This window comes from Ursus arctos, unplaced genomic scaffold, assembly GCF_023065955.2.
Source record: "Ursus arctos isolate Adak ecotype North America unplaced genomic scaffold, UrsArc2.0 scaffold_102, whole genome shotgun sequence".
Lineage (NCBI taxonomy): Eukaryota > Metazoa > Chordata > Mammalia > Carnivora > Ursidae > Ursus > Ursus arctos.
Genome location: NW_026622767.1, coordinates 19,596 through 45,172, shown reverse-complemented (window position 1 = coordinate 45,172; position 25,577 = coordinate 19,596). Strand labels below are relative to the sequence as shown.

The 25,577-nt window shown below is 43.6% G+C and overlaps 1 protein-coding gene across 1 annotated transcript in view; it reads right to left on the bottom strand.

The window, feature by feature from the left end:
* Positions 1-6,432: 6,432 nt before the first annotated feature.
* The window catches only part of LOC130543296 (sushi domain-containing protein 1-like), a 34,954-nt gene continuing 15,809 nt past the window's right edge, over positions 6,433-25,577 (bottom strand). Inside the window, exons 5-7 of the mRNA XM_057309962.1 lie at positions 20,664-20,703; positions 11,449-11,542; positions 6,433-11,098 (exon numbers count right to left, since the gene is read on the bottom strand). Of these exons, the coding sequence (XP_057165945.1) occupies position 11,098; positions 11,449-11,542; positions 20,664-20,703 (135 nt within the window). The 3' untranslated portion in view covers positions 6,433-11,097. The remainder of the gene's footprint in view (positions 11,099-11,448; positions 11,543-20,663; positions 20,704-25,577) is intronic.

The following is a 25,577-nucleotide window of genomic DNA, read 5'->3' as shown; positions in this document are numbered from 1 at the left end:
AAAAAAAAAAGGTCCATTTGGAAACTTTGTCAGAGTTTCCTAAAATGCAGGCAAACTGGCAGTGGCAGATGAGAGGTTCTATGAATCCTATGTTCTTGGGAAACTGGTGAAATCCCAGGGATTAAGGGCAATGACCTGGGAGACCAACTGACGAAAGCCACGTGGGGAATGAAGGGCCAGTTCGCAACCCACTTGCAGGCAGAGGCTGAGGACAATGAGCTGACCGGTCAACCTTAGAAAGCTAAGTGTGCAGTACGATCAATACAGACCACACACCAGGCCACCTTCCTAACGCTGTCCATCAACTTCCCAAGGCTGTCTGTCGACTCCCCAAGGCTGTTCAGTTTCGTGTGTCCTTCCAGGAAGGCAGACTGCCCGTTTCCCTCCAGAAGTGGGTCTCTTTCTTTGATCTCAGTTGTAAGCCTTGGTCTTTCTATGCTTGGCTCTCACTGAGACTCACCTGCTCCCCCAGCTATATCTCCACTGTGGGTTCCAGCTCTATCTCCACTGTGGGTTCCAGCTCTGCATGGAACCGCAACCCCATCTGCGTGGCCTCTCCATGAGGCCTGCAGGGGCCAGCAGCAGCAGCCTGCAGGTACAGAGAGGAAGTCAGAGGCGTGGCTGCAGGAATGAGGGGAAAGGGAGGAAAGTGGCTGACACCAGAGGTGTGTTACAGCTGGAGGTGGAGATGTAGTCTTGTGAGAGCAGTCTGGTGGCTGGTCCTTTTGCCTTTGTGCAGTTCCTTCAGTCCCCATCTAATCCAGCAAATTGTTTCAGATGCACCAAACTCAGACTGATAGACCAGATGGCTGTGCATTAATTTTCCAAGAGAAATCCAGTAAGAATATTGATGAATGCAGATCACAGGTAGCCAAGTTGGACTCAGCTGCTTTGCAGTCTTGGTGGCAAGCTGGAGACAGGCTGGATTCTTGGAGCCTGACAGCCCCGTGTGCCATCTCCCTTATAGGGCTATGCGCAGTGTGGACAGTTACATTCTCTGGCCAGGACTGGGACATAGTCTTCCTTGTTCAGCTCAGGACATGCACAGCCCGGCTACTGCCCCTTCCTAGGCTCTGTGATAACAATTCCCCTGTCCTGGGCTCTGCCCTTTTTTAACCAGGAGGCAGCACAGTGGAGAGCCTCCCTGTGTCCCTGACCATCACCAGCATGGCACAGCCTGTGCAAACCACGAGGCCCTGGATTCATCTTGTGCTCATCTCTGTGAGATCCCAAGCCACAGCGATCAAGCCCAAAAATGCCAAGTTCCCTTAACTCTTGGAACTTAGGCCTCTTTCAGGTTCTTGGGTCCACTCCTCACCAGAAGTCATGTCCAGTGGCTGACAGCTGTGATTGCTTTGCCCTCAGCCCCAGCCACTCTTTCCTGTACACACCTACTGCCAAGTCCATGGCTAGGGAGGGTCCTGGGGGCTGGGGATGACCTTTGTGCTCTCCAGCTCTGATCCCGGGAGCTCTCACCACCCTCTGGAAGCCTTGAGTCTGGTCAATGTTGTCTTACCCTGTCTAGCCCACCAAGACTCAGCATGGCCACCTCCAGGGATCATAGCTAACCCTCCAGGGCCACACACTACTCTCTCAAGATTGGCAGAGATAGACTTTTTCAGGCCATGTTCACAAACCCTGAATCCTGCTAACCCAAAGGCTAGGAGATAGGACGCATGACCATGGACCCAGAGAAATGGTGCCCTTTCCCTCCCCCAAATCTTTGTGCCTCACTCAAGTGAATGCATTCAGTCAAGGATGAGAAAGCAGTCAAGGGTGAGAAAGACCCAGCTGCCTTCTTAAAACCTCTGAGCCATTGGTCATTTCTACTCCTGGCAGCCCTGGCACCTCTCCCTAGAGAGAACAAAATTATACCCTAGGGTTTTGTTATAAAGTCAAAATAGCCCCATCAGAAGGACCCAGGAAATACTGTGGTGAAGTTTAAAGTTCATAATTGATTTTTTTTTCTTTAGCTTCTTATGGTAGGCAGAATTCTAAGATGGCCCACAATCCCTGCCCCCTACTGTTCACAGCCTATATAATCTTCCTCTTCTCTACCCCTGTACCCCTCCCCTTCCCCGCCCCATCTGCCAGGTGGTGAAAGGACTTTGCAGATGTAATTAAGGTTCCCAATTAGTTGATTTGTAGATAGTTAAAAGGAAGAGAGATTGTCCTGGGTGGGACTGACTTAGATGGAAGCCCTTTAAAAGAGGGACTATGTCCTCCCTGCAGTCATAGATTCTCCTTGCTGGCTTGATGACTTAGGCAGTTGTGTTCGGGAAGGCCACAAGGTAGACAACTGCAGTTGGCCCATAGGAACTGTAGGTGGCATCTAGGACCTGAGCCACCAGCCACCAGCCAGCAAAATGCTGGGACCCCCTGCCATACAACCACAAGGAAATGAACACTGCCAACAATCTAAACAAGGAAGAGAAATTTTCCTCAGTCGAACCTGCAGATGAAAATGCACCCTAGGGGCGCCTGGGTGGCACAGCGGTTAAGCGTCTGCCTTCGGCTCAGGACGTGATCCTAGCATTATGGGATCGAGCCCCACATCAGGCTCTTCTGCTATGAGCCTGCTTCTTCCTCTCCCACTCCCCCTGCTTGTGTTCCCTCTCTCGCTGGCTGTCTCTATCTCTGTCGAATGAATAAATAAATTTAAAAAATCTTTAAAAAAAAAAAAAAGAAAAGAAAAGAAAATGCACCCTAGCCAGTACCTTGACTGCAGACTTGTGATACCCTGAGCAGAGAACCCAACTAAATGACACCCGGATCCTGACCCATAGCAACTGGGCAGAATAAATATGGGCTGTTTGAAGCCACCATGTTTGTGGTCATTTGCTGCACAGCAAACAGAAAACTAATACATGGCTACAAGTATACATAGTCTTTGCTCTACTTCTCTGACAAACAGTTCACGTTCTAGTTTCTAGTTGTCCCCCAAAATCACATGACCAAAGGTTCACAAAAAAACTTTTAAGAAAAATCATTCAATCACTACTGTGGAACAAGGAAAAATACACTCAATAATAAAAAGCTTTGTGAAATTTTCAGAAGGCCAAATATATGTAAAGTTGAAGTTAACAGCCGGCAACAGAATTAAGGAGGAAAAGTTTTTGGTTAAAATAATACTTCGGTGGGGCACCTGGGTGGCTGGTCAGTTAAGCCCAATTCTTGATTTTGGCTCCAGTCATGATCTCGGGGTCATGAGATTGAGCCCCATATTGGGCTCTGTGCTCAGCAGGGAGTCTGCCTGAGGATTCTCTCTTCCTCTCCTTTTGCCCCTCCCCCTACACGTTCTGGCTAAAATAAATAAATAAATCTTAAAAAAACAAATAAAATAATACTTTGGTAACAGCAACAAAAGAACTTCGGTAAACCATTTGGGTCAAGTGGATGCTTATGACATGGATTAGCAAAAAAAAAAAAAAAAAAAAGAAAGAAAAGGACAGAACTATATTGTTCTGTATTTCTGGAATTTAGGATGTTTCATAAAGAATGAAGATGGGAAGGGAAGGGAACTTTGAAGAACAGGGGTAACTAATATCCATTTGTAATTTGCATATCTAAAATATAATACTCTGTAGTGGGCAGAATAAGGGCCACCAAAGATGTCCACGTACCGGAAGCTGTGACTGTGTTCTCTCCCACATCAAAAGAAACATTATAGATGCGATTAAGAAATTTGAGGTAGGGAGATTATCCTGGATTTTCCAGGCAGGCTCAAGGTAATCACAAGGATCCTTATAAGTGAAAGAGGGGGTGGGCAGCCAGTCAGAGTGAAGAGAGTGACATGAAAAGCCACACTGGTGGCTTTGGAGATGAAGGAAAGGCCACATCTACAGAATGTAGGCGGCCTCTAGGAGCTGGAAAAGGCAAAGAAACGTCTTTTCCCAAGAGCTTGCAGAAGCATCACAGTTCTGCCAATATGTTGACATTAGCCCAGAGAGACTCATGACAGACTTGTGACTTCCAGAACTGTAAATTAATAACTGTGTGTGTGGTTGTGAGCCGCTGGGTTCACGGCAGTTCGTTACAGCATCAACTGAAAATGATACACTCTCTATTCATGTTCTCTAAACGCCCGAAGTCCTTAGTGAGACTCTGAGTGGAAATCATGGAAAGGAGCCAAGCACTACAGGTGGGTCAGTGGGGGCGGAACAGGGACGCACACAGGACAGTGAGACGATCCATCCACGGAACCAGTTCAGAGGAAGCAGAGACTAGACCTTACGGTTGATCCCAGGGTTGTACCACAGGCACCTCTACTCCCTCATAAAATTTGCAGAAATTGTAAAAGACAGCACTGAACGCCCTGCCGATTTTGGAATAAGGAGTTAAACCAATCCTACCCAAATCTTCAGTGTCTTGGATTAGGCTGAGAACGAAGCCACACCGTCCCCGTCAGGTTTTGATTTGACACGTGTAACTAGATATGAAAGGAACACCTTTTCTTATGAAACTTTATTCTTATGTTTTTGAATAGTAATATACTCACATGTTCGAAACCAAAACGAAATGAGAAGAGAAACACTCAAAAGACTCACCTTCGCCCTGTCCACCCCACCCCATTCTCCCTTGCTCTATTTGTAACCATGTGCATTAATTCATTATTATTCCAGTGTTTCTTTATGCAAAATTGAATACATATTTTCATTCCCCCTTACACATACGATAAAATACCATATACACAAAAAATACATCTTAGAAATCTCTCCATATCAGCGCACAGAGTTCTTCCTCGTACCCTTTTCATGACTGCATGGTATTCCACTGTGTTATGAGGAAGGATCATAGTTCATTTAAATGGTTTCCTCCTGAGAGGCATGGGGGTTGTTTCGCAGCTTTTGCGACAATAAACAATATCACAGTGAATAACTGTGTACCTGTGTCATTCTGAACGTGTGCAGGTGAGCCCACAGGAAGTGGGATGGAAGGAGGTATGGGACAAAGGCAACGTAAGTATTGCCAGGTTCTCTTCCTTTCCATAGAGGTCGTACCATTCTGTACCCTCACTAACAGTGTTCGAGTGTCTTAAAAGAGAGTGTGTTGTTAAGCTTTTGGATTTCCTTCAGATTGATAGGTGACAAATGGTATCTTAACTAATTTGCATTTTTCTTAAAAGGGAGGTTGAACATTTTTTTTTTAACATTTAAGGGCCATTTACATTTCCTTTTCTGTGAGCTATACTTTCATATGCTTTGACCCCAAACTGTTCTTTTTGTTTTGACCAAAGTTCCAAAACCCTGAAACAAAAATAGGTTGCAAGTACTTCCATATTCTAAAAGGAGGTTTTTCCAATAGTCTTGTGACCCTTAGCCCAATATGTAGGATATAAAGTGATTTAAATGGAAAAGGTCAAAAGAAAGAAGTTCTTTGGAGAAAGCCGTTGGTGAGCTGAGCATTTTCTATCCCCCACCACAGGGGAGGGGGGTAAGGGGACCTTCCTCATGGCAAGCCTGGAAAGAGAAACTTCAAGGGAACCCCACACTCGAAAATCTGAGTTCTGTACCCTAAAGCTTTGGAAGACACACTGGCCTGGTAACTGATTCCAAGGGTGAGAAACTCAAGGGTCAGGAAGCTGAGGCTGTCAGGCCAGACAGCAGGACAAAAAAGTGGGAACCACACCGGGAGCAAGCTACACTTTCACTAACGGGTGGACAAAGGGTCAAATGAGTAAGAAAACTGGTCTGTGGCTGGAGCGAGCTACGAGAGCAGGCAGTCCTCCATTTGGCATGGCAAGGATCTGTGAGTTTCCACGAGTCCAGCAGATACCTGGGAAAGTAATTATGTTGGAGGAGCCACCCTGATGTGACTTTTCCCGAAAAAGGACAGACTTCCAGGGCAAGAGAACTCCAGTAATGCCAGCAGTGAGAGGGTGTGGGATGCACTTTCAGACGCAGGAACTGAGGTAGTGACTCAAGAGTCCAGGATAATAAAAGATAAAATACCTAGACATACGAAAAATAAGCATAAACTACCTTGTAAGTTGAAAACTAGAATACTCTAGAGAGGGACACACACAAAAAATTAAATGGAGATATATACCATGTTATGGGATGGGAGCACTCTTTATGTAACACATCCCTCCCCCCCCCCCCCAAAATGTTAAGATTTGAGGGGAAAACTGACCAAATAATTCTTTAGTTTATCTACAATAAATATGTATTCATGAATAAATATATAATAAAAGTTGAGCAGAATCTGAGATTTAACAGAAAAAGTGGCAACTTACTTTTTACTTGGTATAAAAAACCCTATTTTAAAGTTATAGCAGGTGGTATTGGCACAGAAATAGATCAGTAGAATAAAGGGGAACGTTCAGAAATAGACTTTGGTATATGATTCAGTATATAATTCAAATCACTGAGGGGAAAAAAGTCAATGAATGTTAATAGGACAACTGGCTAAACCATTTAGCAACTTTTTTTTTTTTTAAGATTTTATTTATTTATTTGACAGAGACAGAGACAGCCAGTGAGAGAGGGAACACAAGCAGGGGGAGTGGGAGAGGAAGAAGCAGGCTCATAGCTAAGGAGCCCGATGTGGGGCTCGATCCCATAACGCCGGGATCACGCCCTGAGCCGAAGGCAGACGCCTAACCGCTGTGCCACCCAGGCGCCCCTAAACCATTTAGCAACTTAATAAAAAAAAAGACCCACCCCGTCCCCCAAACTTCATTCCTTATACTAAAATAAATTTCAGATGAATTAAAGATTTAAATGTTTTTTTTAAAACTGCTGAATTAGATTTATTCCCTTGAGATTGGAAGGTCCCTCTAAGCATGGCACCGAAGGCAAAATATATAAGGAAAAGATTGATAAATTTGACTATACAAATGTAAAGGTTTTGTGTGGCAACGTTTGACACAAACAAGGTCAAAAGGGAGATGATAAACCAGAAAGTTTGTTTACAAAATATATGACAGCTAGGGGGAAAAAATTACTATGCTACAAAGAGCTTTTCATATCAATAAAAGACAAGCCAAGGACTGAGGAAAAAAAAAAAAAAGCAATTCACCAAGACAGAACTACAAATGACCGATCCACAGGCAAAAATAGAGATATGCAAGTAAAACGCTGAGTCATCATTTTTCACCCATCAGATTAATCAAGATGAAACACGTCCACAGTGCCCAGCGATGCTGAGGCTTTCTACTGGTGAGCATATCAACTGGTATAAACTTTCTTTTGAGATTCCTCTGACAATATGCAGTAAGCTCAAAATTTATATCGTTTTCTATTTCACTCCTAGGAATTTAGCCTAAATGATAATTACATATAATTATATGAATTGTATAAGGATAGTAAACATCTGGAAACATTCTAAATGCACCATGCACGGAAGAGTATTGGTTAAGAAACCAGGGCACAAACTTTAACATGGTCACTACTGACATAGAAAAAACAAATAAATGAATGTGCCCAGGAAGGAAAGAAGCAGTGGTTTACAAAACAACACGTGTAGCTGGACCCCATTTTGCTAACCCCGAGTTGTGCCCAAAATCTATGGATACGGATACGCACGCATACACGCACATCACCAAAATGATTCGTTCATCCTCTTTCTCCCAAACAATGAGTACACTGCTTTTTTAAATTGATTTGCTTCAATGTATCTCACCCGCCCACAAACGTGGGTGCAGAGAAAGCCACACCCTCTTTCCTCTCCCAAATCGTGCACTTCAGCTCAGCGACAATGGTTGTGGCAGGCAAAAGACCCCTAACACACTATTTGATTGACTACTGTTACTAAGACTCGTTTTCTCCTAGATGAATAGAATGGGAAAACAGAAGGCTCAGAAAATCTGAATGTGAGATTAGCAATAAAAAGGGAGCACTGAGAATTCTGTTTTACTTCCTTTAAAATCAATTTAAATATTAACTCGATTCCAAGCTAATGTGGAATTACCAGATAATCACTTCTCTCTGGTCTTGGTTAAGTGCCCAGCTGCAATTTCAGGTCTTGAGTCAGAGACAGACATTACCTATTTCCCCTAATTAAGCTCCCTCTGTTTGGTGGTTTGTGTTTCCTTCTAGAAGTGAGAGAGGGAGGGGGAGACACCTTATAGTGAAAAGACAGATATAAAAAGGCCTGTGCTACAATAAAGGACAATGGTTAAAAAATACACACACACACACACACACACACACACACACACACGACCTGACTTTCCCCCAAACCCAAAGGGCTGTTCAAAGGTTAGCTCCAATTCCAGAAATGAGGACTAGCCTTGCAGTCAGAAGACTTGACCCCACAATTCAGGTCCCATGCTTGTCTGAACCCATTTCTCCATCCTAAAGTGGGGAAAACGGTAACCCCTGACCTTCCCACCGTACATAAGTGTCATGAGGAGGGAATGGAAGGATGTGTATAAACAAAAATTCCAGTGGAGATAACTCAAAACTACAGGCGTGCACACACACAAACCAGCCAGGGGACAATCTGCCCCATGGCTGGGCAACCCCCAATTTTGATTCCTCATCTAGAAGGGAGCTCACAACCAGTTTCAGTGCTCACCTCAACACACTGTCCCCCAGACAGTTAATAAGGGGAAGATCCTTCCTCCATCCCCAGCTTGGACCTAGCTTTATTTAGTGGCACTCAAACCCAACTCCAGTGCTACCCAACCAGTCCTTCCACAAACAGACCCTGCGTTCTCCCAGGAAGACCCACTATTGCTCTCCTGAGATGCCCTCCCCACCTTAACCACGAATCCCTTGGGAAAAAAAAAAAAGAGTCTTGTGGCAAAGCTACCAGGCAAATTTAGAGAACTTCTGGCTGCCCTTGTGTTTATGAGAAAACAGTTAGAACTGCAGAAAGATGGTACATCCTTTCGCTAATGCTCAGCACCTGCTTTTGTTAAATAAACCTCCGAGCAACCCTGGGCTACCATTTGGAACATTTAGAGGCAGTGAAAAAGTCCATGTTTTTAATATTTTAGTATTCTTTCATAAACTATTCTACACTTCCTCACTGTACCCAGAAGTACATTTTACCTAATATTTTACTTAATATTTAGTCAGTTATTTTAACCAGAAACTTCTGATACTAAGCAAGTGGGATTTCTTCCTTTCAATGACAATTTTGCTAAGCTCCCCTATGGACCCCCAAGAACTTCTTTGGCAGCTAATTCTAAAGCTAGAAATTAAGGGGCCTGCAGAAACATATGGTGTTTACAGAAATAATAATAATAATAATAATAATAATAATAATAATAATAATAATAGGATTCTCTTTTTGGATAGAGGAGGCTTTCAGCAAAGCCTTACTCATCAGAGATCTTACCCTACACTAGCCACGATACTTTGTAATGATTCCAAATTTCATTCAAAGGCTGTGAAAACAGTATGAGCTTGAATAGTTGCACATAAAAATTAAAAATAGAAAGCTATTTGTAATAGTCTTTTGAGAGCTCTACTCTGTAAGTCACCTAAGATGAGAGCAGGAAAGGTTCTAAATGGTGATCCTAGGTTATAATTCGAAGTAGTACCTTAGAGGACAAAGGACAATTATTCCGAATACTGCCTAATGCTGACGGGACTGGGGCTGACGGCTTTCCCTGAACACCCAAGTGTCAGGATATTACTTCCCTCTCTCTGACTCTTCCCAGTTGAGGGGATATACTTGGAGCCAGGTGTCCCAGGACAGGGTAGCCGCACGGACAGTTTCCACCTGTTTCTATTGTTCCTCTCGTTTCTTCCTCTGCCCACCAGCCCAGATCACTCAGATCTGACTCCCACCAATGCCCAGTGAGCTAGCGGAGAGAGAACACACCAGCTCACTGCATCAGGAACATTGTCCCTCTTCCTCAAGACTGCAATCCTGCACGATTCCAGGGTCACGTTCATATCCACTGCACCCTGAGGTTGTATACTAGAACTGTCCCCTGCTTTCCTCCCGCATGCTTTTTATTCTCCAGGCCTCGAAAAAGAGGGAGAAGAGAGAGAATTCCATTGTTACTTAGGAAAGCCACATACCTCTGCTCCATTCGTTTCTTACTGAGCCTTGGAATTACGTCATTGGTTAGGGAGGAAAGAAAAGAACACTGATTCAGGCTTTAAAAGTCCAATCTAATACACTCCATCTGTAAATTCAGCAAGTTGACACTGGGCCCAGGACGGCTTACATCTAATATGTCATGGGTCATGAAAAAGTAACAGTCATAGTTACTGAGGTTGTAGGTAAAGGGGGAGATCATATCACTCACATTCTTCCCCCTTCCCTGTAAACACATGGACGCTGGCCAGTGTTTCAGTCCATTGTCACTACATGAGCACCAGATCTAAAGGAAGACACAGGGCATTTTTAAGAGAGAGTAATAAAAAAAAGTTAGCCAAGACTGCTATAGACTTTGGTGTGGAAGAGAAGCACTGCCTAAATTAACAGAATGTTTTTATTGGAATGAAAACTTACGGCTTTTGAATACCTGTAAGACCCACGGATCTGTATCAAAGCAATGCTGCCTAACAAACATCGCAGGGAACTTACTGGAGTGGCCAGGTTAGTATACTTTCTACTAGTATGTCAATTAATTGTAGGAAAGGGGTTGCTTCTCAAGTGTTTGACAAGTTGCCTCTATCAATGATCTCTAGCCTTTTCAATGACCTCCTTCATAAAGGCAAATTCCAGCCCAAACTTAAGTCCATCTCATTGCTCATTGTAAAAAGATGGATTCCAAATTAATTCAGAGAGGCTGTAAAGGAAGGTGCAGAGACTCTTGCATTCAATGTCTGGAAGAGCTGACTCTCGGGAATCACTCAGAGGAAGACAAAGGTCCAGCCCACATGATCTGTAGCTTGCGACCAATATTGCATTGTCTTTCCAGGGTCTCCAGTTCACAGACACAGAACTGGTCGTGCAGCAAGCAGAGAAGACGTCAGCAATTCCTGAGTTTCCTCCTCTTGGGGGGTTCCACAGAGGTATCCACCATCTTGAATCCAGAAATGGGGCCAGGCTGGGAATGGAAAAAGTTGCAGACCCACACACGCCTGGATGGAAGCCACACGGGGCCTCTGTGTAGGCAGGCGCCTGAGAAGCGGTCATTACACCTGCCCCAGCAGCACTGCATTCTCCACACGTAGCGCCCATCTGCAATCTAGACGTGGAGGAGGAAAAGAGTCCATTGACACACTTTGGTTTTCCCTTGGTGCATCTGTATGTGCAGCTCACGTGCCCTCGTGGGAAGCAGGATGGGAGATGAGCCACCGCTCTCTGAGTAGCCAGGGCAGCCATCACTGACTCTGCTCCTTTTCTGCACCAGAAGGGCATCCCCCTCCCCGCCCTGAGGTGCAGAGCTACTCATGCCTGTCACCTGCTGAGTGCTGAGCCCAGGACAACCTCTACTCACAGCCCCTTTGACCCTCCTCAATCCCAGCTGTTCTTCATGACTCCAACCCCATCCTTCCTCCATTCCACTCATTTCTCAAAAATGACAGTCTCACATACCACACGGCTGAGAAGGAGAGGAATGCGAGAACAATCACAACAGCCATGGAGCCCAGCCCGACGCCCACCATCTGCTGCAGCACGAATGACGAATCTGCAGGACAAAACCACACACTGAGCCCACAGCACGCAATCACGGCCCTCCTGGGAGCCACACGTGCACCTGTGCCCACTCTGTGTTAACCCAGAGCTTGGCCCCATTTAACAAACCATCCCAAGAATGCCCAGAGTGCCTCTGCGTCCCCTGAGTTGGCCCTGATGGTGTAGGGCCTCAGGAAAACACAGTCCCAGGGTATTTCTGAAAAGGAAATGGAAAACCAGGCCACATTCAAGTTACAAGGGATAAAGAAGCTCATCTTGTGCACACGAACACAGCGGACTGTGTTGCTTGTATTGTCCTCTCTCGGTCAACGGCACCTGAAAGTTTTTATGGGCAGTTTTCCTTTGCATTGAGGAAGAAGTCATTCTGACATCATATGGACTTTTGGTCCAAAAATGATAGGTAGCGCCAGTGGGCAAATATAGCAAATGAATCCTCTCTGATGGATGGAATCGTCTGTCATTTTCCCGACACACCAACACGGTTAGTACCTCCCCCGCTCTGCTCAGCAGGTTGCCATAAGGATAAAGTAAGAAAATTAATGTAGGGTGCCTGGGTGGCTCAGTCGGTTAAGTGTCCGCCTTCGGCTCTGGTCATGATCCGGGGTCCTAGGATCAAGCCCCGCATCGGGCTCCCCACTCAGTGGGGAGTCTGCTTCTCCCTTTGCCCCTCCCCTGGCTTGTGTTTTCTCTCTCTCAAATAAATAAATAAAATCTTTTTTAAAAAAACAAAATCGAGGTAAAAGCTCTCTGAAAGACATACATATGTTCTATTTGGGGCTTATCATATGTCGACTGCAGGGAGCTCCTTTGCTATACACTGAAAAACACCCACACTTGAGTTGCACGTTTGGGCCAAGTGACCGAATCAGAGCATCATGTTCTACACCAAAGGCCTTGCTTTAATTTGCAAACAACTAATTTAGCACTTACGATATGTCAAACACTGTTCTAATGACTTCTCCTAACTACCTAGTGAGTACTATAGTCATAGTACTGGGTATTACAATAATAGTGCCTGGCGTAATAACAACACACTGTGTACTATTATTATTCCCATTTTACAGATGAGGGACCGAGGCATGCAGTGGTTCAGCAACTTGTCCAAGATCACACAGTTAATATACAAGAGTAGGGGTCCAAACCCGAGCTGCCTGACCCCAGCATCTTTGCTTTTAACCACAACACCATGCTCTCCCAGTGCAGATCTGAATCCAGTTCTGCCTACGGCAGAGCAGGTCACACTCCCCCTCAGAAGTTACGGGTGCAGGCCCTGCCCTTCCCTGCACAGGCTGATGATGATGGGGCCTCGGACTGTAGCAGTTCAAGTTCCTCTTTAAAAGAACAAAAGTCTGCACGCAATGGTCCCACCAGACATTGAAAAGATCTTGGGGGCTGACATTGCATATACAGAATTAAAAAAGAAAAACAGTGCCCGCCATGGAAGAAGTGTAAGAAAGTGCAACTAAGTCCAAATTTTGCCAGATGACTTGTTGTGGTTGTTATTGTCGGAATACCAAATTATGTCACTTTTCGGTACCCTCCTTTTACTGATGCCCCGGGCATATGCTTAGTCTGTCCTCTGGGCCATCCAGTACTGCCTGGAAAGAGCTGAAAACAGCAAAAGCAAAGATCTGCTAAGTAAGGAGGAGGGGCTTGAGAGGAAAAATCATAGCCTCTGGACTTGAGAGAGACCCTCAAAACAGAGAAGACTCGCTTCCCTGGAGAATGACGCTCATCCAAGAAGAGTTCCCTCTCCTTAAATCTCTCATCACTGAATCTGCGCTACCCAAGACAGTAGCCACTGGCCACAATGGGGCTGTTTAAATCTAAATTAGTTCCAACGAAATTAAAAATTCAGTTTCTTAATCATATCATCTCCAGTGCTCAATTTCAAGCACACATTTCAAGCGCCCAGTAGCCTCATGCGGCTAGTTGCTACCATACTAGACAGCAGTGCTTTAAAATCTTTCAGTCTTTGCAGAGAGTTGTATTGATGGGTACTGCTTGATCTCCACAACCAGGTTAAGAGCAGTTTGGTTCTATTCTCTAACAGGGTAGGTGGCACTAGCAAAAGCAGCCATGGAATATGCTTCTTGCTAAAAAGCTCTGCAAAACCCATTACCTCAGAAAGTGTTGTCAAGAGACCTTCTAGAAAAACATGGCTTATATTGTTTGGTTACCTTTAGTATTCAGAAGAAAACGGCTCTGACATTTTAAGAAGCCATACTACAGAATGGAAGGAGGAGCTGTGGTTAAACTACAAATGAGTAGAGAAAAAAATCAGGGGAGTGACTTGAATGACTACCTATTAAAACAGTGCGGTGTCAGCACAGGGATGAATACACTGGAACAAAATGGCGTAGAAACAAACCCATGTATATCAAAAACTTTCTAAGTCAGGTTGTCCAAGTCTGTATTTGAACACCCTGTGGACTCTGGACAAGTTATTCAGCCATTCTGTGCCTCGATTTCCCCACTGAGTGATGATCTAGTAACATGGGAATGATAATAACAGTACCCACCTTATAGGGTTACTGTGAGAAATAAATGAGATAAGTCATGTTTGGACTGTGCCCGGGACCCAGGAGGCAATGGGCAAATGTTAGCTATGGTTCATTACTGTTGTTTTGTTACTGTTTCAAGTCATTAGGGGAAATTATATATTATTCGTAATTCGTGTTGAGAAAATTGGCTGACCGTTCAGAATAAAGTCATTTTGATCATTAGAGCCTACACTATACATGCCAAAATAAAATCCAGACAGATTAAAGACTTAAATGGAAACCTAAAAGAGTTAGAACAAAGGGTAAATGAATACTTATCTACAATATTTATCTCAAGCAGGTACAAACTGTCTAAGTGTATTTACTCATGCAGAACCCATAATGCTCACTGCTGGGATCTGCTGCTGTTTCTACCAGGGCCACCTCCTAAAAGATCTTGCCTGGCCTTGACCTCAAGTTATCATCAACTACGCTTTACAAACTCTATCTTCCTCATACAAAGCTCCACGTTCTTTGTTCATCTCTGGTCTACTTAAGTTTGCTCTTCAAGATTTCTTCAAGATCACCTGCGTGGTTCAACATCTCACTTGCAAATTGTATGAACCTGCTAGAATGTGCTTCATCCGGGTCAGAAGGCTTTACTTTATGTGAAGCGGTTAGCTCTTCTCTTGCTTTTAAAATGTCCCCTCACAAACCAACAGTACAGAAGCAAAGTAGGAGCTGCTGGACCTTTCTCTTGACCACCCACCAGCAAGACATCATTCACACTAAGCAATGGGCCCACCCAACTATTCCTTACTCTAGATGTAAATATTGGAAGATCACCATTTTTTTTTTGGAAGATCATCTTTTTTTTAAAATTCTGCATAACATGACTTGAGTTTTGGCTTCAGGCATGATTCTTGCTGGTATAGGTCTCTTGATCTACTCTGTGTGTGTACTCTGTGAAAATCTGAGTCCGTCCAACCCAGAGCCCTCACAGTGCAGCCACACAAGATTTCTCTAGGGACTTTCCCAGTTAATTCCTCACTGAGAAAATTTACGGCTGGCCAATTCGAATTACATTTTTTAGAGCTTTGCCGTCTTCTGGTTACCCTCCCTTTCATGGTTTCATGCTATAAAATCATGCTTATTTTTAATCTGAATCATGTGTAGAATATTCTTTTGGAAACTCGAGTGAATCATGTGTTATATCACAGATTCGCAGTGACTCATTCTTGGAGAGAGTAAATCCATTAGGTTAAACGCTGCCGTTCTTTTCAGGGTGGCTCCCAGAGGAGGTATAGCGTTCATGAGGCGTGACAGGGCCTCTCTGGGCTTATCTTTTAACTCTCCCACTAATGCAAATATCACAGGTGCTAAAGAGCAAGTTAGAAAGACTCCATGCCTAATCTCAAGCTTCTGGACGGCTTGAGAACTTCCTGTGGCTGTGGACATTTTTTCATGGATTTATACGAGCAGGGTCACTTCCTGAAAGCGATAATCCTGTTCTCCAAAAGGCACAAATAATTTGCACCGTGACATCTAGTTAGTGTGTTAAATTCCTCTCTGCTATCCTAAGGTCTCCTCACTTGAGTTCCAGGCAGAGTGGGAGATGACAAAGGAGATCAAAGTAGGAGATTAATGTAGAAATACATAACACCTGATGCAGCAGCAACATTTTTGAATTCATTTTCTATTGCAGTTTAACAAATCACCATAAACTTAGCAGCTAGCCCCCTACTCATAAGCTCAAAGTTCTGTGGGCCAGGAGTTCAGGCACATTGTGACTGGCTCCTCTGCTCAGCGTCTTCCAAGGTTGAAATCAATGTGTCCAGTGGGCTGCATTTCCCTCTGGAGCCTCTGGGGAAGAATTTGTTTCCAAATTCTATGCAGTTGTAGGACTGAGGTCCCCATATTCTTACTGGCTGTCAGCCATCGGCCACTCAGCTCCTACTGGCCACCCACATTCCTGCCATGTGGTTCCCTCCACCTTCAAAGACAGCAGGAAAGACCCTTATTTATGTCAGATCCATCTTGCCCTTTGAATCTCCAATCTCCCATTTCTGACCTCTAGGTCCAAATTTAAAGGGCTCATGTAAAGGTCAGGTGCATCTGGATAATCTTCCTACTTGGGACCTTAATTACATCTTCGAATTCTTTCCCAGCAACACTTAGAATAGCCTTTGAATGAGTAACTGAGAGAAGGTGCACGTATACCAGCGGCCAGGAATTTGTGAGGCCATATCCTAATTCTCCCAACCACAATATGAAGGTTTGAAGTATGCGTGTGTGTGTTTGTATATGTGTGTATACATACAGGTGCACAGCATACGCAAACACGTACACGCTAGGCTTGTATCTTGACATACATCTTCTCTGGCTCACTTAAGTATTGCACTGACTGTGCTTCATTTTTCATCCGACTCTACTGCTGGTTGACCAGTAATCCTCCAAACCAATTCACTAAATTCTGATCTGGCACCTGTGTGTGCCAGGTACTAGTCCCGTTCTTCAAATGCTCTCCCTCAGGGGTATGAAATCCAGTAAGAGAAGACAAGGGCACCAGCTGTCCTAGAGCATGGCAGAATGGCTAAAGAGAGGGAGGGAGAAAGAGAGATCCTGCCCCACTGAGGAAATAAAAAATGCTTCAGGGAGGACACGGCATTTGATTTTAACCTTGATGAACAGGTGGGATTGTAATAAGCTAATAAACAGAGATTACAGGAAGGTTATAGGGCAATCCAGGTAGAAATAAATAGGTAATTGTATAAACAAAGACATTAAGGAAAGTAAGCAAGGACCATAACCAGAGAAGAGCTGACACATCACTTTGAACGGAGAAGACGAGAGGCAACTAGAAGGGTATGCTGATGTCAAACTGAAGCCTTAGAAACCTGTCTCAAACATAATGGAGAACTCTGGAAGAACCATCAGGGGAAATAATCAAATCAGCACTGCAGTTTAGAAATATGAGTCAGATGTGTAGGCTGGAGTGAGGAAGGAGCCCCTGGTGGGAGAGGAGAAAGGAGGCGCTGCCAGTTGTCTATGCTACAGGCATAAAGGCCTATGCTCAGGGGGTGAACCCAGATATGAGATGGGCACACCCTAGGTGTAAAATGTGGGCTGAAAGGGAAACGGGAGTAGTCACTAATGACTCAGGGGTTTCACCCCATGACTGAAGAGTGTACCATGAATACGGTTTGTGATCCTCTTACACATATCAAATGACCTTTCCTTGTGACTCAAGAAATCAAAGAGTCAGTACTTTGTGGCTGGAAGGGATCTGAGAGATCTCTGTAAGAGGCAGTTGAGAACCAGCCAAGTTAAATATAATTGCAAAGACACTCGGCTGATGAGTAGCAAGGCTCAAGCAAGGAAGCCCAGGCCTCTGCATTTCCCCTCAAACCAACGGCTGGTTCCCTGGCAGTCATCACAAAACTCTTTTAGAGGCAATCTGCATAAAGTAAATAGCAGAATTCGTCACAGGGCAAAGGTGAGAATGGGGCAGTGGCTTGGCACAGATGAACTGGAACAAGTTCAGGACTAATCTGGATCCTAGTTCTCTCCAAATTACTTTCTGAGATGGTAGGCTCCAACATTTTTGCAAAAGGGGACAGCCAGAGGTAAGGGCACAACATGTAGCTATTTATGTCAGAAGTGCCTTCAGCGTGTCAAAAAACAGTGGACTTCTCTACGACCTCCAGAGCCTTCCAATAGTTGGAATTCAAAGGTTTGAGCTCTCTTTCAACACTGGTTCTTAGGCTGAGAGGGTAAAGAAGGCACTACCAAAAGCCACTTGGATATTTCCAAAGCAAAATCCTTCCTGTTAACTTCATCACGGTAGCCAGATCTTTGGCCGTTTCTTCCACCCAGTTCGAGTGTTTGCTAATCATACCAAACAGCTGCTGAAGGCAGTGGATTCTGGAAGCTATTTCTGTGCCTGTCCAAGAGGCTTGCACATCTCCATTCTTCTGATAAAAGCACCTCTTTTCTTTGTGGGAACTGCATTCCCACCCTTAGAGCCTCAGGGAGTGCATTGGCTGAAAAATTTCCAAATGTTGGAACATGTGGTTGTTTCTTGTGGCCTTCACTTAAATTCCAAGACAGGAAGCTTAGCCTATCCACACACATCAGTGTAATAGCCCACAGCTCTGTGAAGGGAGAGCCTCACTAGCTATGCTAAGTAAAATAAGTCAGACAGAGAGAGACAAATACTATATGATCATAGTTATATGTGGAATCTAAAAAGGTTGAACTCTATATAGAAATAAAAAGTAGAGCGGTAGTTGCCAGGGTCTGGGGGGTGGAGAGAAATAGGGAGATGTTGGCCAAGATGTTGGTCAACTTCCAGTTATAAAATGAATAAGTACTGGGTATCTAATGTGCAACATGGTAACTATAATTAACAATACTGTATTATATGACTGAAAGTTGCTAGGAGAGTAGATCTTAAATGTTCACACATGTACAAATATATACACAGTAATTATGTGAGGTGATGGAGGTGTTAACTAACCTTATTTTGGTCATCATTTTGCAGTACAAATCAAATCATCATGCTGTACACATTAAACTCAATGTTATGTAAGTTCTATCTCAAGAAAGTGGAGGGGTGGGGTGGGGGAGACCCTTGCCGCCTGGCAACCACAATCCAAGATGGCGTATGGTCAGGTAATATGCCTTGCCCAGTAGAAAAACCATGTCTTCTGCTCTTATTGAAGTTGGTGTGAGAAGAGATAAAAAAGATGGGAAATAAGATTAGAAGATAAGCAGACAAATGAAGGAAGCCTAATTCTCCAGGTCCCTCCCAATCATTTCCTGCTAAGCACCTTCTACTGACAAGGTAACAGATCCCCCATTGTAAAGTGCCCTTTGTTGGAATCCTTCTGGAAGCAGGGTTATGTGGGCACTTCCTTACTACCCCAGCCTATTGTTTCATGCTGCTCTAAGGTAAGGGGCAGGATGTAAGGGGTTAAACTGATACTCCAAGCTAAGAGCAAAATTCCTCAGGCTGTTGCTAGGACTCATAAACCACAAAGAAAAGGTCCAGATTCAAAGGTCATAAACTTGACAAGATTTCTGGTATTAGCTACAAACTCATGGAATTCCTGGGAATCAAATCTACTGGCTGGTTGCCTGTTGGTTTAAAGAAATGTACTGCCAGGGAAATCCCACGTCTGGCAACCACAGAGCTGCGATTGCTCAATCCCCGAGGCAGTTCTCCCACCTGGCCAATTGCCTGCACAAGGAAGAAGTTTGAGGCTGTACAGCACCCCGCGGAGCTCCTCCCTGCTGCATCTGATGCACAGACAGCTTCAGAGCAGAGGGATAGGGTGCTTTCCCAGGAAAAGACTGAGGCGGCCCAACTAAGTGACCAAGTGACTCACTCTGCTGCCAGGCCAGGGGATGCTTGCTTTTCCCAGCCAGCAGGATGTGGTCATTGTTCTGGGCCCTCTGTCCACTGCATCACACTTTATCTTTTCTTCCTTTCTAAATGAAAGTGCTTGTGGTGCTTAGCCAGTCTCCCCTTTCATGTTACAGACTGTGGCTTGAGAATGCTTACATTTGGCATCTAGTCACCGATTGCTAACGGATCATGAGGAGTCCATCTGCATTGGATCAAGAGGCATGGACCATCGCCAGGAATCCTGGTCTTGGAGCTGGGTGCAGTAACAGACCCACCTTTAAGTTGTCTTCCAATCGAGCTCCACTTTTGGTGGTACGGAGGATAATTCTTCCATAACGGAGGGTGTTTTTCCTAAAAGTATATGTGGGGCACCTGGGTGGTACAGTCAGTTGGGCGCCCGACTCTTGGTTTCGTCTGGGGTCATGATCTCAGGATCATGGGATGGAGCCCCGTGTCAGGCTCCCAGCTCAGCATGGAGTCTGCTTAGGACTCTCTCTCCCTCTCCCTCTGCCCCTCCCCACCCTGCACTCTCTCTAAAATAAATAATCTTTTTTTAAAAAAGTATACGTGTGTGTGCACATGCTAAGCAGCTAAGTGGCTGAAAGTAGTGGGCTCTTGTGGCTCTTTGTACTGGTCCGCCAGCATGTTTTTCTGTGCCTCTTTTCCTGATGGGGATCATGTCCACCTCTGAATGCAACCCTGGTATGGCTGTCCATCACACTGATCTGCCCCCAAACAGCCATATGAGTAAGCCCAAAATCCAAGGTAGGCTGTTCATTGCACACAGTACCTTTGGAGGGGTACTAGTCATCCCACGGATGGAAAGATTCTTTCCCTGAATTGAAAAACCTCTGTTCCCACTGAAGTTGCTAAACCGGGCAGCTGGTGCCCATCCCTCTCCATCATGTGGCTCTATTGTAGAAGAAAATGAAGCCAACTCAGAAACAAGAGAGCAGAGACAAAGACAGAGTGTCCCACTCATGGCATCGAGACCCAAGTGTCAGTTCCTGGAATCCTGGTGATGCCCCTTGGGGCTAGGTCCATAAGCTCTCCACCCACCATCCTTTTCAGCCATGGCTTTTCACTTAAGCTAGTATGAGATGGGTTTGGGTTTCTGTCCCCTGTGACAACTTAAAAAGAAATCTCATTCACATAAACTTGATGCTGCAGCCTGGACAGGAGGAAGAAGGACAGGATGCTTAGGCAGAAAATGGTTTTACCTTTCACATGAGCCCAAACTGCACAGGAACATCTTCTCACCTATAAAGAGAAACCAGCAACACATTGAATGAGGCAGCACAGACCCTCAGTTTAAATAATACATTTTAGCCTGGAAAGTTTAGTGGGCTTTTTTTCCCTCTTAATTTGGATTAAAATATCCTCATCTAGTTCTAACATCTTATAATTGAGCCATGTGGTCACTAAGTATTCGAGAGACTGGCATGGGTAGCAGGGACGGAAGTGACCCTAGGGACCAATTCAGTAGCTTCTCAATAGATCTCAGAATGCACACACTATGGGTAAACAATCGAAATGGCAATGAGTTTCACTCCCCTTGCCAGTTCTGTGCTACTGGCATTGACTGCCTACAAACGATGTTGAAAAAGATTCTAAGGTCCCATCCACGTGACAGGGATGTGACAGTGACAGTGATGCATGTGCTAGGCAAGGCTATGGGAAGTCCTGGTAAATAATTATACTTCACCTGTCTAGATGATACTTATCTGGCCACGACCCACAAACTCATTGGAATGAGATACCTTTCTCCTTCTCATCCAGTTATTGCATGCATATTTGTCTGTTAGGAACGCTGGGATTACTCAGCAAAATGTTCCCCAGAGGCAACCAAATAGCAGGGGTCAGAGAAAGATCCCTCCAACTTCAAAAGGAGATTCTCTTTCAAGTGATAATCTTGGGTAGTCTGGTTTTATTAAAAATTGAAAAAAAAAATATTTTTACACTGAAAAACGCTGGGGAAAGCTTGAAATGGCCATAAGCTCTTGAATGTGATTAAATTTTGCCTTGAAGCTAAGTGCATCAAGGGCATCTAGTGGAAAATCATATCCAAGAATAACCAGTGAAAGGGACCTCAAGGAGTAAGGTGGGTACTAGGGAACTGAGTGCACTGAAGGAGAGAAATTGGTGGGGCCAGGTGAAGAAGGAAGCTCATTAAAATAGCATGTCATGACCAGACTTACACTTGATGAAACTCATTCTGGCAGTTGTACGGAGCAAAGAGACAGAATAAGAGACACGAAGATGAGTTAGAAAATTGATGTGAAGGCAAGAGATGTCAAAGGCTAAACATGGTGATGAAGGAGAGGAAAGGATGATTTTACACGGCATGAACGTGATAGAATTGTCAGAATCTGATGATGCACTAGACAAGAAGATAAAGAGGGAAGAGATGAGAATTATTCCTTGATTTCTGTCTTAGCAACTGGGAGCATGGTGATGCTATTTACTGGGACAGATACACAGAAGGAAAAACAAACAGGGAGAATCGGAAAACAAACTTCCTGGTGTCAAATTTTACTACAAAGCCAAAGTAATCAAAACAATGTGGAGTTGTCATAAAGACAGACATACAGACCCATCCAGTAGTATAGAGAGCCCAGAGATAAACTCCTGCATATGTCAAATAATTTTTGAAAAGGGTGGCCAAGGACATTCAATGGGTAAAGGAAATCTTTTCCACAAATGGTGCTGGGAAAACTAGATATCCACATGCAAAAGGATGAAGTGGGACCCTGACCGAAAACCACATACAAAAATTAACTCAGATCAGATCCAAATATAAGACCCAGAACAGAAGAAAACATAGAGAAAAACCTTCAGCAAATTGGATTTAGCAACGATTTCTTGGACGTGACATCAAAGGCATGGGCAGCAAAATCAAAGAAACAAACTGGACTTCATCAAAATTAAGAACTTTTGAGGATGTGAAGAAAAAAGAACCCTCGTGCACTGTTAATGGGATGCAAACTGGTGTGGCCTTTGTGGAGAACAGTATGGAGGGTCCTCAAAAAATTACAAATAGAACTAACCAGGATCCAGTAATGTCACTGCTGGCTATTTACCCAAAGAAGAGGACAACACTGAATTGGAAAGATACACGCACCCCTACATTTACTGCAGCATTACTTACTGTAGCCAAGATATGGAAGCAACTCACATGTCCATGGACAGGTGAACGGATAGAGGAGATGTGGTATATATATATATATACAACAGAATATTATTCAGCCATAAAAAGGAATGACATCTTGCCATTTGCAATGACATGAATGGACCCAGAGAGTATAATGCTAAGTGAAATAAGTCAGTCAGAGAAAGACAAATACCATATGACTTCGCTCATATGTGAAATTGAAGAAACAAAACAAATTTAAAAAAGAGAAACAAAAAAACAGACTCAAATATAGAGAACAAACTGGTGGTTGAGGGTAGGGGATGAGTGAAATAAATGAAGGGGATTAAGAGGACATGTATCACAATGAGCACTGAGTAATATATAGAATTGTCCACTCACTATATTGTACACTTGAAACTAATTTAACGCTGCATGTTAATTATACTGGAATTAAAAAACAAAGAAAGTTGGAACATTCAAAAAAAATTAAGACCTTTTGCACATCAAAGGACACTTATCAAGAAAGTAAAAAAGGCAACCCTTGGAATGGAAAAAAATATTTGCACATTGCAAATCTCATAAGGGATTAATATCTAGAATATATAGAGAATTCCTAATACCGAAGAACAAAGAAATAAATAACTCAATTTAAAAATGGGCAAAGGACTTGAATAACCATTTTACCAAAGAGGATACACAAGTTGTCAAAAGCACATGAAAAGATGCTCAACATCGCTAATCATTAGAGAAATGGAAGCCAAAACCACAGTGAGATACCATCTCACATCCATTAGGAGGCCCATTATCAAGACAGAAAACAGCGGGTCTTGGGGAGGATGTGGAGAAAATGGAACCCTTATGCACTGTCGGTGAGAATGTAATATGGGGCCACTGCTGTGGAAAATAGTGTGGCAGTTCTCCAAAAAAATACAAAGAGAATTATCATATGACCCAACAATTCCAACTGTAAATGCCCCAAAGAATTGAGATCAGGGACTCAAAGAGATATTTTTACACCCATGTTCATAGAAGCCTTATTCAAAATAGCCCAAAGGTGGAAGCAACCCAAGTATCCACCAACAGATGAATGGCTAAACATAATGTGGTGTATACACACAGAATACTAAAAAGGGAAGAAATTCTGCCACTATGCTACACCATGGGTGAACTTTGAGGACATGAGGCTAAGTGAAATACAACAGTCGTAAGAAGACAGTACCACCTTCTGAATACACTAAAAACCACTGATTTGTATATTTTATTTTTTTTCACCATCTTTTTTTTTTTAAGATTTTTTATTTATTTATTCGACAGAGATAGAGACAGCCAGCGAGAGAGGGAACACAAGCAGGGGGAGTGGGAGAGGAAGGAGCAGGCTCATAGCGGAGGAGCCTGACGCGGGGCTCGATCCCAGAATGCCGGGATCACGCCCTGAGCCGAAGGCAGACGCTTAACCGCTGTACCACCCAGGTGCCCCTTTTTTTCACCATCTTAACCATTTTTATTTTTAAAAAGTTTTTATATGAGTGTAGTTGACATGCAATGTTACATTAGTTTCAGGTGTACAACTTAGTAATTTGACAAGTTTATAAAAGATGCTATGTTCACCACAAATGTAACTACCATCTGTCCCATTACATCACTATCACCATATCATTAACTATATTCCTTACGCTATAAATTATATACTTTAAATGGGTGATTAATATGTATGTGAATTGTCTCCATCAAGCTGTTTAAAAAAGAAAAATAAATGGTTCGCTACTAATTTTAATGTGACAAATAGATTTGAAACCACAGGGAAAGTAATTGCAATTAAAAAATGCAAGTCCCATTATAAATTTTTTCAAAACCCCTTCATCTCCTGAGCATCCCAAAGACCAAGCACATGTTCTGCTAAGCTATATGAAAAAGAAGTATCAATGACATCACGGAAAAGTTTCCTATAAACTAGGATGCTTATCCTAAACTCTCAATTATCTGCATTATGGATTGAATGTTTGAGTCACCCAAAGTTCATATATTGAAGACCTAGCCCCCAATATGATGATACTTGGGAGTAGGGCCTTTGGAAAGTAATTAGATTCAGGTGAGGTCATGAGGGTGGAGACTCCATGATGGGATTAGTGTCCATATAAGATGAAGAAGACTGACCAGAGCTAGACTTCATGCTTTCTACCATGTGAGGACACAGCAAGAAGGCCGCTGTCTGAAAGCCAGGAAGAGGGCCTTGCCAGGGAACCAAATCAGCTGGTACCTTAATCTTGGACTTCCCAGTTTCCAAAGCTATGAGAAATACATTTCTGTGGTTTAGGCCACCCAGCCTAGGGTATTTTGTTATGGCAGCCCATGGGTCCTAATGTACCTCTTAGACCAAAATCTCAGTCTGGGACAGCTGCTCTCTGAGCACTCCCTAAACTGTACTCATATGGTACTGCTAGTGCTATGTGTGTGGCTAGAAATGCCAAGGCAGGGTCTCTAGGTAAGCTTCTACCAAGAAGGCCCTGTCTAACTCATAAACACCTTCTAAACAAGCTCAGGGAAGTATATTCTGGGCTTTAGGCAGCCAATTCTTAATTCCTACATTATTGTCACAAAATACTACCAAATCTCTTTGCTACTTGCACACATTCTTAAAAGTAACCACTGGTTTACTATCAAGCATGATAATGGCACATTAGACTTCTGTCCACTACAGAATTTAACAGGGTACGTATCAGTTTTAAGTATGGAATGGGGGCGTCTGGCTGGCTTAGTCACTTACGTGTCCGACCGTTGATCTCAGCTGAGGTCTTGACCTCAGGGTTGTGAGTTCAAGCCCTGTGTTGGGCAATCAATCAATCAATCACCTTATACTCAAGATGAATGAATGAATGGAGTGAATGAATAAATAATGAACCTTATACTCAAGATGAATGAATGAATGATGAACCTATACTCAAGATGAATGAGTGAATGAATAAATAAATAATGAACCTTATACTCAAGATGAATGAATGAA